The sequence below is a fragment of the Neoarius graeffei genome, chromosome 19, assembly GCF_027579695.1.
Source record: "Neoarius graeffei isolate fNeoGra1 chromosome 19, fNeoGra1.pri, whole genome shotgun sequence".
NCBI classification, from domain to species: Eukaryota; Metazoa; Chordata; class Actinopteri; order Siluriformes; family Ariidae; genus Neoarius; species Neoarius graeffei.
Window position 1 is genome coordinate 68,160,773 of NC_083587.1, and position 13,481 is coordinate 68,174,253.

At 46.8% G+C, this 13,481-nt stretch overlaps 1 protein-coding gene across 1 annotated transcript; it reads right to left on the minus strand.

Moving 5' to 3' along the window:
- Positions 1-1,148: 1,148 nt before the first annotated feature.
- On the minus strand, positions 1,149-13,195 carry LOC132868040 (protein asteroid homolog 1-like). The gene is made up of 4 exons (XM_060901015.1): positions 11,883-13,195; positions 10,998-11,256; positions 8,333-8,501; positions 1,149-1,521 (listed from the first exon to the last, which is right to left on the minus strand). The coding sequence occupies exons 1-4, from the start codon at positions 13,179-13,181 to the stop codon at positions 1,149-1,151; spliced, it is 2,100 nt and encodes a 699-aa protein (XP_060756998.1). The 5' UTR covers positions 13,182-13,195.
- Between the last annotated feature and the right edge of the window lie 286 nt (positions 13,196-13,481).

The window sequence follows — 13,481 nt, forward strand, 5'->3', positions numbered from 1 at the left end:
ATGTAATTTGAGTTTTGTGGAATTGTAATCAGGGATTAAATAAACACTAAAGCATGATGTTTTTCATTGGCATTTATATACAGGATGTCATGGCTTAATGGTTAGAGAAGTGGCTTTGGGACCAAAAGGTTGCTGGTTCAATTCTCTGGACATGCAGAAATGACTGAAGTGCCTTTGAGCAAGGGACATAACCCCCTACTGCTCCCCAGGCTGCTCTGGATGTGTTGTGTCACTCTGGATAAGAGCGTCTAATGTAATATCAACGCTAATTACAACATTTGAATGTACTTTGTTCAAATCACTTCCAGTTTATCACCAGAACTAACACTGTACCATGTGATCAGAACATGAACGAGTCACAATAAACACGGGTCAGAACCCTGATCATTTACAAAAATAAATATTTACATTACTTATCATGTGATCTGTTTTTGGGGTTGCTAATTAAGTTATCCGTTTTAATATTGAGCAAAAAAAAAAATCAACATTAAAACATCTGTGTTTTTGTTCATCTTTTGTTTCTTTAAATACTTTAAAAGCAATTCAAAAACAGCTTAAGAAACCCCAAAAAGATAAATTATGACTAAAATTCTACTCAGATCTTTTCAGTTCCAAACTGAAATGATTTGGGATTAGTCTTAAAACGTTTCAGGGTTGAGTCTCATTAAATTAAAGTGAAACAATTTGAATAAAGGAGACTGGTTAATATTTCTGTCTTGTAGAAATGTCACTGGAGAAACTGGGTCGTGATCACAGACGGACAACAAAAACGTGTTAACGCAAAAAAAAAAGAAGGAAATTAAGATGAATGCTTTGGGGTTTTTTTAGCAATACACTGCTGTGGCAGAGTAAATATTTCTGATATTGATGTATCGCCATGGCAATGTGTTTTAGCGCTCCATACACATGCTGAGGCACACCTGAGAAAGAGCGCCCCCTTTTGGAGTAAACACAAGTCATGAGATGCTTCACCATTAAAACAGACAATTTATTAAATTCAGAAGACAAGTGATGTGCAGGGAATAATTTCCTTTTTTTAAAAAAAAGTGCAAATGATTAAAGTGACTAAAGTGTCTAATCACGGTGTCTGACAGCAAAGCGGCAATAAATTAAAAACAAATTGGTTTCCTGTCCTGATTCAGGCATCTCTAACACCACTTCACAAGTTCGTACTTCTTGGCTCTTGGATCCTCTGTGTGAGCTCGGCTTACATGTCTTATACGCATGTTGCAGGTTTCCTCGTAGACCTTGTCCCCGTCATCATCATCCTCTTCATCATCCATCAGGTGCTTGAACATTTTGCTCAGTTCGTCTGCTGGATCGCTGCACGCTCTGCGCTCCCTCGGCCCTGCCCTCGTCCTCATCCTCACAATGAAGTCGTTGTCCAGCTCGTGCTCCACTGCGGCCTGGAGATTTTGGTAAAGCTCCACGGCTAACGAGGCTCCAGTGAGAAGAGTCTCAGGTTCGATGCCCCTCATCAGCTCGTGAGCGATGGCGTGCACCAGAGAGCCGCTGTACAACCTGAAAAACACACACACACAGCGGGGGTGTGATGGAGAGTTTACACACTGCCAAACCTGAATCACGGTGGAGCTACGTATCACATGACACTTATTAACATTGTTATCAGGTTCATCGTTATCTCTCTGTGCGTCAGGCACTGTGTCTTTACCTTCAGGATGAAGAATTTCTCTTAACCATCAGCAACCTCTAATCAGGGACACATGCTACACTCGCTGATAAATGGATACTCATATTATTAACTTTATTTACACGTACACACGCCCCGGCCACTTTAATAGGAACTTGTTGTTGATTTTAACCCAATGTGTTCTTCTGCTGTTGCATGCTGAGATGCTTTTCTGCTCACCACGTTTGTAAAGAGTGATTATATGAGTTACTATATCCTTCCTGGGAAAAAAAGCTCTAACCGCCTTTAATCTGTCCATTTTTCTCTGAGCTCTCATATCAACAAGGCATTTGTTTCCACCCACAGAACTGTCACTCACTCAACTGTTTTTTGTTTTTGGCGCCATTCTGTGTAAACTCTAGAGACTGTTGTGTGTGAAAACCCCAGGAGGAGATCAGCAGCAGTTTCTGAAATACTCAAACCAAAAATATTCATCTGGCTCAAATCAACACCCGTACCACAGTGAAAGAAAGAAAGTCACACTTCACTGTGAGATCACAATTTTTCCCATTCTGATGTTTGAACATTGTGAACATTAACTGAAGCTTATGATTTGTATCTGTGTGATTTGATGCATCAAGCGATTGGCTGATTAGAGAACTGCAGAAAACAGTGGGTGTACCTAACGGGTGTTCCTAATAAAGTGGTGTGGCAGCAGGGATGTGGCCGAGCGTCAGTCTATGAATGGAGGGTGGAGTCAGGGAAGGTGAGTGGTCATGGCACTACACCTGTTGTCAGTTAACGTGTGTTTGTGTGTCTCCTCCAGTGACCGTGCCCGATAAAAGGAGAGTGAGAAGGGGAGATCGGCGCCGAGGGCTTGCTACTAGCCTGTGTGTGTATGTGTGTGAGAGAGAGTCTGAGTTGTGTGCTGAAAAGCAGCAATAAAATAATCAAGTTGCATACAACCGCCTGCCGTGCTTCTGTGCTCCACCCATGTCAGAATCTTGCTACAGTGGTGCCGAAACCCGGGACGAGTGCAGAAGGGAACAGCCCCATGGAGTCCTCGCCATTTAAGGACCTGATCCATGCCCTCGCCACAGCCCAGCAGAACCAGCACCAAGCACTGGTTGCCCTCCGAAAGGAGCAAGAACAACGGTTCAAAGCCTTGGTGCTGGCCCACCAGGAGGACCACCAGGCGTTCCGGCACCTGCTCGCATCGGCGGGGCCCACAACCACCACCGGAGTGGACCCTCCCCACCTCACCCTAACTAAGATGGGTCCGCACGACAACCCAGAAGCTTTCCTTGCGCTCTTTGAGCAGGCAGCAGAGGCGTGGGGTTGGCCAGTGGACCAGCGCATGGCGTGCCTCCTCCCTCTGCTGACGGGCGAGGCACAACTGGCCACACTGCAGCTCCCTGCTGACAACCGGCTCATGTACACGGACCTCCGAAGAGCCATCCTCCAGTGTGTCGGCCGCTCCCCAGAGCAACAATGGCAGTGCTTCTGCTCACTGCACTTGGAGGAGGTCGGCCGGCCGTTCGCATTTGGGCAGCAACCCAGTGATCGACCTGGTCGCGTGACTTTCGGAAGGAAGGGTGGAGTGGGTCCAGTGCCATCACCCGGCATCGCTGGACCAGGCAATCGAGCTGGCAGAGGACCACATGGTGGCTGTTCCGACGGCAGGATGGCGTGTCTCCTCTTCTCCTCTCTCTCCTCTCTCTCCCTCTTCTTCCCATCCTCGCCCCATTCCCCCACCACGGAGGTGGGCGCTGGCTCCCCCCCAGCCGGCCCGGTGCACCCGCAGTGTCCTCCCGTTTCCCCTTTCCTTGTCTGTGTCTCCTCCCCCTCAGGTGAGTGATGTCCATAACACCGGTGCAGAAGGAGAGCCTGGGCTGGTGTGCTGGCACTGCGGGGAGCCGGGACATCTCCAACATCAGTGCTCCACGATGGAGGTGGGCGCGGTGGTCCGGGTTCCTGACGCGGCAGAAACCGCCCTCGATTGGGCCGGAGTGTATCGAATACCGGTAAGTGTTCAAGGGGATACGTGTCAGGCTTTGGTGGATTCTGGCTGTAACCAGACCTCAATCCACCAAAGCCTGGTGCAAGGTGAAGCATTGGGGAGATCACGAATGGTGAAGGTGTTGTGTGTGCACAGGGATGTTCACAACTACCCTTTAGTGTCTGTCCACATTCTATTTTGAGGGAAAAAATATAGTGTAAAGGTGGCGGTTAACCCTTGTCTCACCCACTCCCTAATTTTGGGGACTGATTGGCCGGGGTTTAAGGAATTAATGACATACATAGTAAAGAGTGGGTCCTGCTGTAATTCAGCTAGGGAAAGCCCCGGAGTAGCATTGGCGGGAGAAGCTGTCACAGAGCCATCTATGTCAGCACTGCGTCAGGGCAATATGCGGCATGAGGAGAGCCCCGCCCCTCCTTCCTCTCTCGGGGATTCCCTTGGGGATTTCCCGTTAGAGCAGTCGTGAGACGGGACTCTGTGGCATGCATTTGACCAAATGAGAGTAATCGATGGTCAAATTCTCCAGCCAAATGCAATGCCGGCCTTCCCCTACTTTGCTATTATTAAGGATAGGCTATACCGAGTGATGCAGGACATTCAAACTGGTGAAAAAGTAATACAGCTGTTAATTCAAAAGAGCCGCTGGGAATTCATATTCCAAGCGGCTCACTTTAATCCCATGGCCGGACACTTGGGGCAGGATAAGACACTAGCCCGAATAATGGCCTGGTTCTATTGGCCAGGGATTCGCGGGGATGTCCGTCGGTGGTGTGCGGTGTGCCGCGAATGCCAATTAGTAAATCCTGCAGCCACTCCAAAAGTGCCTTTGCGCCCTCTCCCTTTCATCGAGACCCCGTTTGAAAGAATTGGGATGGATCTCGTTGGGCCATTAGATCGGTCAGCACGGGGATATCGCTTTATTTTAGTTCTGGTGGACTATGCAACACGATATCCAGAAGCAGTGCCTCTCCACAATATCTCTGAACGCAGTATAGCAGAAGCACTCTTCCGCTTTATCTCCCAGGTCGGGATTCCGAAAGAAATTCTGACAGACCAAGGCACTACATTCATGTCACGCACACTGCGCGAGTGGTATGGGTTGCTGGGGATTAAGCCTATCCACACCAGCGTCTATCACCCACAAACGGATGGCTTAGTAGAACAGTTCAATCAAACTCTCAAAAATATAATTTGGAAGTTCATAAGCAAAGATGCATGTAATTGGGATAAGTGGCTCAATCCCCTATTATTTGCAGTATGAGAGGTCCCGCAAGCCTCCACAGGTTTTTCACCATTCTAATTGTTATATGGGCATAAGCTGCATGGCATTCTGGATGTGCTACGTGAAAATTGGGAGGAGGGACCTTCACCTAGTAAAAATTAAATTCAATACGTTCTCGATCTGCACGCCAAACTCCACACACTCACACACTTAACCCAGGAGAATTTGCGGCAGGCGCAAGAACGTCAAGCCCGACTGTACAACAGGGGCACGCGCCTTAGGGAGTTCACACCGGGAGACAAAGTACTCGTATTACTGCCCACGTCGAGCTCCAAATTGGTCGCCAAGTGGCAAGGGCCCTTCGAGGTCACACGGAGAGTCGGGGACATTGACTATGAGGTGAGGCAAATGGACAGGGGTGGGGCATTGCAAGTGTACCACCTCAATCTATTAAAACATTGGAATGAGGAGGTCCCTGTGGCATTGGTGTCAGTAATTCCGGAGAAGGTAGAGCTGGGGCCAGAGGTTCAAAAAAGAAAATTGACATCGCCCACCGCTCCGGTCCCCTGTGGAAACCACCTCTCCCCGTCCCAGCTCATGGAGGTAGCCCCGTTGCAGAAAGAATTTTCCGATGTGTTTTCGCCCCTGCCCGGCCGCACCCACCTCATAGAACACCACATTGAGATGCCCCCAGGGGTGGTAGTGCGTAGCCGCCCTTACCGTCTGCCCGAACATAAAAAAAAGGTCCGGGGCAAACTTGAAGCCATGCTTGAAATGAACATAATCGAGGAGTCCCACAGTGACTGGAGCAGCCCAGTGGTCCTGGTACCCAAGACAGATGGGTCGGTCCAGAATTTATTATACAAAGATAAAAATGGATAATCAATATATACAAGCAGTGAGGTGTATATACGTGTGTTTATGTGTGGTGTGTGTACGGCCTAGCTTGTTGCTAGCTAAAACAAAGGAATGTTATCCAAGTAGAACAATAGGTTAGCTCTGTTGCTAATCTTTACTTGTGTGTGTGTGTGTGTGTAGGACTTGACCATGTGTTTAGCCTCGTGTAGCTAACTACACGTGGTGGAGGCCTAGATTAGCCTTGTTTTGCTAGTGTGTTTGAAAAAGGGCCCTATGGCCTAGCTAAAGTGTGTTTGTTAGGCCTGGTGAGGCCTACTGAGCACGTGTTGCTAAAGACAAGGGTATTAGCCGTAGCTAACTAAAAGCTAGCTTGTGGATTTCTAGCTGAGGTGTGGTTTATCAGGCCTGATGGCCTGCTGAGCATATGGTGGGCCTTGATTAGCTTTGTGTTGCTAAGCAGACAAAGGGAAGCTGTAGCTAACCCACTAGCTCATAACCATACTGAATCCACTGAAATCTTGAGATCAAGATGTATAATAAGAAAATTAAAGTGTTAGCCAGAGAGAAAAGCATGCACAACCTATCTATTAAACAATTGAGAGAACATAGAACCAAAATAAATCAACACGCTGCATGTCTAACAGTGTAACAGATAAACCGGGGTTTAAATTCACACTATTTCAAATAAAAGCAAATTCCTAAGACTATCCTAATTATGCCCAAATGCCAAAATCTTACTTAATCCTGCCTTTAGCAAGATATGAAGAACTATTCGCCGGTGTAGTTTCAGGCCTCGCCGTGGGAGCACGTGAGCCGCTCGTGATGGAGGCGTAGAAAACTTTCGGGTCCAGCGGAGCACTTGGGTGGTTCCCATGGAAAGCAGAGGATTCTTGGTCCGAACCTCAGCGTTCGTGAGGAAAAGTCTCTGATCAGAATAAGATGCACAGCGCTTTTGAGTTAAAAAGGATTCAATCGCTTCTTAACTTTTAACTGCCTGGGCTGCAGTCGTGACGTCACTTCTAATGCAAGTAAACCGGTTGTAACTCAGGTTGAGTTTAAAGATCGCGCGACTCTAGAGTTTACCTTTGCCAAGGGTAAGAAAATCGCACTGAGTGATGGATCTTGCAAGAAAGAAGACGTCTTTTGGGTGGAGAGCGCCTCTTTATACGTCCAGATCCATCGGAAGCCAGACGCGAGAGACAAAATGGCAGAGCTTCCGCCTGGACTTATATGTGCATGGCGGACTGACGTAGATGATCCCGCCCACGTGTGACGTAGGTCACACGGAAGTTGCCTGGGAATTGTAGTTCTGACACAAGATGGCGGCATGATACCTACAAGGTGCATCCCCAAATTAATAAGACGGCAGCAATTGCGGCCTGCCCAAGGCCCAAGACCAAAAAGAGGGTGAGACAGTTCCTGGGGCTGGCTGGCTACTATCGGAGGTTCATACCTAATTATTCAGACGTCACCAGCCCGCTGACTGATCTCACTAAAAAGGGAGCACCAGATCCGGTCCAGTGGACAGAGCAATGCCAACAGGCTTTCTTGAAGGTAAAGGCTGCACTGTGTGGGGGGCCACTGTTACACTCCCCTGACTTTTCTCTCCTCTTTATTTTGCAGACAGACGCATCGGACAGAGGGCTGAGGGCCGTTCTGTCCCAGGAGGGGGAGGGGGAGGAGCGTCCCACAGGCCGGGGGCACAGATGGCGGTGGCAGACTTCCTCTCCCATCAAGGTGGGGGAGTCGGCTTTAGGCCGGACGGCTCCCGGGCCTGAGTCGGGCAGTGGGGGTATGTGGCAGCAGGGGCATGGCTGAGAGTCAGTCTGTGAATGGAGGGCGGAGTCAGGGAAGGTCATGTCACTACACCTGTTGTCAATTAACGTGTGTTTGTGTGTCTCCTCCAGTGACCGCGCCTGATAAAAGGAAAGTGAGAAGGGGAGGTCGGCGCCGAGGGCTTGCTACTAGCCTGTGTGTGTATGTGTGTGAGAGAGAGTCTGAGTTGTGTGCTGAAAAGCATCAATAAAATAATCAAGTCGCAAACAACTGCCTGTCGTGCTTCTGTGCTCCACCCACGTCAGAGTCTTGCTACAAGTGGCCAGTCTCAATGGCTAATAAGCTGCTTGTTGCAAGTCTCACACTCGCACGCACACATGCATGCACGCACATCACAATCTTATCTTATTTTCACCACTTTACTCAGCTGTCAATCAACATTATCTGACATGCCCAGTGTTGATTCATTTACAATTACACCACATGATTGATTTTTCAGTCGTGATCATCTCCATGGGTGAGCTTTCATGACTACAAGCTGAGCATGATGGAATTCAAAGACAGAGCTAAAACAGTAAGGCTTAACATCTCCAGACAATACATGCTACAAAACTTCTTTTCCTTCTCTGCACTTGTATCTTCACTCATTCAGGTTTTTTTATTTTTTTTCCCTTTCAGTTATGGACTCAAACTCATCTTTCAGTTTATGATTCCATTCAGACAGTTCAAGCTGTTAAATGTTGTTTAACTAGTTAATGATTATCATAATGCTAACATAAATTTGCATCATGCTGCAGTAGAGATAAGAAATGAGGAGTGAACGTACCATGCTAACTCGGGTTCCGGCACTGGATGATTCAGCAGCTGGTTCAGATTGAAGCTGTTATTCAAACAGCACTGCCACTGAGAGTAAGCGTGAGCCAACTCCAGGTCCATGGTCTTCCCACTGTTACGATCCTGCAGGTTCTTAAGCCTCAAAATCACCGTGCCTGCCTCTATATAAAAGAGAACTGACGATATCAACCACATGCTCAAATAACAAGTCACAATTCTGACAATTTATTCATAATAATAATAATAATAATAATAATAATATATAGATTTAGGCACTGCCTAAAAGCAGAGCTCCCATCTGTTTCTGGGTTGTAGAATTTTCTTATATCATAGCCAGTCTCTTTTGTTTTATTTCTTTACTGGCTAGCACTGGCCACTAGGCAGTGTGTCTCATCTCATCTCATCATTTCTAGCCACTTCATCCTGTTCAACAGGGTCGCAGGCAAGCTGGAGCCTATCCCAGCTGACTACGGGTGAAAGACAGGGTACACCCTGGACAAGTCGCCAGGTCATCACAAGGCTGACACAGACAACCAGTCACACTCACACCTACGGTCAATTTACAGTCACCAGTTAACCTAACCTGCATGTCTTTGGACTGTGGGGGAAACCGGAGCACCCAGAGGAAACCCACATGGACAACATGCAAACTCCGCACAGAAAGGCCCTCGCCGACCACGGGGCTCGAACCCGGACTTCTTGCTGTGAGGTGACAGCGCTAACCACTACACCACCATGCTACCCTAGGCAGTGTGTATGACTGGTAATTACTAACACTGGCCACGAGGCAGTGTGTATGACTGGTAATTACTAACACTGGCCACGAGGCAGTGTGTATGACTGGTAATTACTAACACTGGCCACTGGGGGGGGTGTCTCATCTCATCTCATCTCATCTTATCTCATTATCTCTTGCCGCTTTATCCTGTTCTACAGAGTTGCAGGCGAGCTGGATCCTATCCCAGCTGACTACAGGCAAAAGGCGGGGTACACCCTGGACAAGTCGCCAGGTCATCACAGGGCTGACACATAGACACAGACAACCATTCACACTCACGGTCAATTTAGAGGAAACCCACACGGACACGGGGAGAACATGCAAACTCCGCACAGAAAGGCCCTCGCCGGCCACGGGGCTCGAACCCGGACCTTCTCACTGTGAGGCGACAGCGCTAACCACTACACCACCATGCCACCCTAGGCGGTGTGTCTCATCTCATCTCATTATCTGTAGCCGCTTTATCCTGTTCTACAGGGTTGCAGGCAAGCTGGAGCCTATCCCAGCTGTCTATGGGCGAAAGGCGGGGTACACCCTGGACAAGTCGCCAGGTCATCACAGGGCTGACACATAGACACAGACAACCATTCACACCTACAGTCAATTTAGAGTCACCAGTTAACCTAACTTGCATGTCTTTGGACTGTAGGGGAAACCGGAGCACCCGGAGGAAACCCACATGGACACAGGGAGAACATGCAAACTCCGCACAGAAAGACCCTCGCCGGCCACGGGGCTCGAACCCAGACCTTCTTGCTGTGAGGCGACAGCGCTAACCACTACACCACCGTGCCTAGGCGGTGTGTATGACTGGTAATCACTAACACTGACCACTAGGTGGTGTGTATGGCTGGTAATTACTAACACTGACCACTAGGTGGTGTGTATGACTGGTGGTACACGTACACGGGCAAACCACAAAAAAATTGACTCGATGGGTTTACCATTTTTTTTAGGTATGGTGCTCTGCTGGGAGCTCCACTAATAATTCCTTTTGTGTTTGTGTGATATTCGATTTCATAACATTTCATGGTCTTCACACTGCACATCGTGTTGTCATGAGCACTTCAAATTATGCATCTATAGCTTCCATCTGTGAGTTTTTTCTTGACCTGTCTCAGTCTGACCTTTAACTACCTCAGTTTGAGCTATTCTATGTATACACTCGACAGCCACTTTATTAGGAACACCTGTACATCTACACTTGCCGTTTTCTGCGGTTGTCTAATCAGCCTAATCTAATCTCTAATCTTAATGCATCAAATCACACAGATATAAATCAAGAGCTTCAGTTAATGTTCACAATGTTCAAACATCAGAATGAGAAAAATTGTGATCTCACAGTGAAGTGTGACTTTCTTTCTTTCACTGTGGTACGGGTGTTGGTTTGAACCAGATGAATATTTTTGGTTTGAGTATTTCAGAAACTGCTGCTGATCTCCTCCTGGGGTTTTCACACACAACAGTCTCTAGAGTTTACACAGAATGGTGCCAAAAACAAAAAACAGTTTTTGAGTGAGTGAGCAACAGTTCTGTGGGTGGAAACAAATGCCTTGTTGATAAGAGATGGTCAGAGATCAGAAAATGGACAGATTCAAGGTGGTTCGAGCTTTTTTGCCAGGAAGGATATAATAACTCATATAATCCCTCTTTACAACCGTGCTGAGCAGAAAAGCATCTCAGCATGAAACAGAGAGAGAAGGCCACATTGGGATCCACTCCTACAGCCAAGAACAGGGATCTTAAAATCAACAACATGTTCCTATTAAAGTGGCTGGGGAGTGTAGATTCAATTTCACTGTGCAGCACTGTAGAAATAAAGCTGACTTGAGTTGACTCCATCTGAGAATCATTACCTCTCTCTGATCTTTAACTAAACTGATTCTGATCTTTACATCCGTTATTGCAGTCTGATCTTTACCTATCGCAGTCTGATGTTCTTTGCACAGATGTCCGTAGACCAGGCCGATGAGTAAAGCCCAGAACATTTCCGCTTTTGGCTCGGGTTGCGCGTGATTTAGCCAGAAAGCTGTGACGTACACGGCTAGTTGCAGATTTGCAGGGATGACGAGTGAATTAAACACCGGAGACACACACAGAGCATCCAACAGGACCTGCAGGCGGAGCTTCTCAGGTGCCTACAAGAGAAGGTCAACAGAGGTATTACGCTAATAATTCTAAATAATACAGCAGTAGAAATTGAGAAGTTTTGGAAAGTAAGCACAGTTTTAGTGCTTTATACATGTAATGAGGTATGTTTTTTAAAAAGTGAAATCCTGAACTTGGCTTTCTGATCGTTCAGTGAAACAGAGGAATGTTGGCATGCAGTATTCAGCAGATTAAAGAAAGTTATTTTATTGTGGAATTATCTGTGGTGGTCTCAAATAACATCAAAGTTACAAGCTGTAACATCATCTCTAGTTCACTAAATTTCACTAATCTTTCTAAAAGTACTCTTTGAGTCCACCAGCACTGGTAAATTTTACAGCCACCCATTTCATGATAGGCATCAGTGAAGGACTGAGTGTCATCAATATACAAAAGAAATGGAAAGCCAAATCACAGAACCAAGCATTAGCATGTAAACAGTAAATAATAAAAAAGGGCCTAAAAGAGAACCATGTGGGTCTCCTTGGGAAACTCACAGTATGTGATTTGTGAAATAAAGTGTTATTTTCCCATAAGCTATGAACATATAAAATTTAACCAGTTTAGTTCAATCATAATGATTAACAGTAAAGTCAAGATAAATCCTCAGCTCTACCTCCCACAGTGAGTCCAGGTGAAGGTGTGGTGCTACACATCTGGGTAGAACAGCTGGAACCATGGAGCTGGTCAGTGTCATTCCCTGCCTATCGTATTCCTCCACGTTGTATTGCTGTTTCTCTCCAGAAGACGTGCCGCGTTCACCAACTTTCTGCCACCTGGTACACAGCAGTACGCCGTACATCACCTGTCGGATCAGCTGAGACGTCTCGTTGCTGCTGCTCAGCCCATAATCCTCCACCTGGAAGTTCAGCATGACCCTCTGCAGTGTCAGGATGTCAATGATGAAGGAGGTCAGGTTGCCTTCTGCCACAGGTTTCAGAGTCCAGTCCGGCAGGTTCTGTAAAAGGCCCAGAGGCCTAGTCTGAGGTTCTCCACTTATGAAGAACTGGGCGATGGAGCTGGGATTGAGTCTGTACTCTTCCATCCCCTGATATATTGCTTTTCGAAGGCTGGCTGATTTCCTGTTCTTCCCCAGGGGGCTGAGGAGAGCAGCGATGGCTTCTTTAGGATTGGGGAAACGTGATAACCACATGAGTAAACCATCGATCTTGGCAGCTCCTCCAGGTCTAGTTGAGAACGTTGAGAAGTTTGGAAATGCACTCTTGTCCAGGTTGGTGTAGTCGTTGCCCAGGATGACGGCAAAAAGTGGAAGATTATACTTATTCATGCGGTTAAAAGCAGCACAGAGATTTAGAACGCGGTATGATTTGGCAGGGATGAATTTTTTTGCACTGCGTTTCAGCAGACTCACTTTCCTCCACTGGAAATGAGTGATGGGCAAAAATCCACTCTTGATGTTGAAGATGTAGAAATCGCTGTCGTTGGACAGAACAGGGCAGTTCCACTCGCTGGCCAATGCGGCTGCTTCCCAATCCGCCTCTGCCAGGCACTGAATAAAGGGAATTCTGAGTTTCTGGAGGATCTGTTTGAACACGTTTTTGATGAGAATGGGTAAAATCTGTCCTGAGCGTCCCCTGGACAAGGTGTTCGCACTTCTGATTCTTTCTTGGCATCTTGTCTTCAGGGTGTGAAATTTTTTGTCACTGATATCAGTCCCTCCATCGAGCACCACATACGGCTCAATATGGCAAATTCTGAGATTTCTGAAAAACTGTGTGACTATCTTCTCAAAGCCATCGTAATCTCCACCGTGTGCTTGATCCAAGTGAGACTTGAAGTAAAGACAGTAGTACAAATTGGATCCATCGATGATGAGTTTTCTTTCTCGAAAGCAGCATGTCGTCAGAAAATCACTGTTGCTCTCGATGTAGCTGTGAAGTCCGTGGACTCCCATAGTCAGCACAGTTGGGTCCTTGAAATATAAAATAAAATTGTACAGTAGGTTGATTTGAACATTGTACTATTATGGACATTTTAAAGTATGAACATTAACTCCTTTTATGGTTAATTTTTGAATCTGAAAATAAACTCTGGACTTTGTTCAGTACGTTTTAAGTGATGCTCAATACAGTTTATGATGCAGTTCATGAATAATGGCAGAAGAAAGTTTCTGAGAGAAAGAGAAAGTAAATGCGAGGCCTGGACAGGAAGTTGCAATGTTTACCAGCTCTCTCGTGAAATCCCAAAGTTCAGC

Excerpts from the sequence above, each read along its gene's own strand:
- LOC132868040 (XM_060901015.1), bottom strand. The coding sequence starts at position 13,181 with ATGGGAGTCCACGGACTTCACAGCTACATCGAGAGCAACAGTGATTTT. Across the intron at positions 11,257-11,882 it reads ACCTGGACTCACTGTGGGAG|GCACCTGAGAAGCTCCGCCT; the intron begins GTAGAGCTGAGG and ends CTTCTCTTGTAG. Across the intron at positions 1,522-8,332 it reads CCGGAACCCGAGTTAGCATG|GTTGTACAGCGGCTCTCTGG; the intron begins GTACGTTCACTC and ends TGTGTTTTTCAG.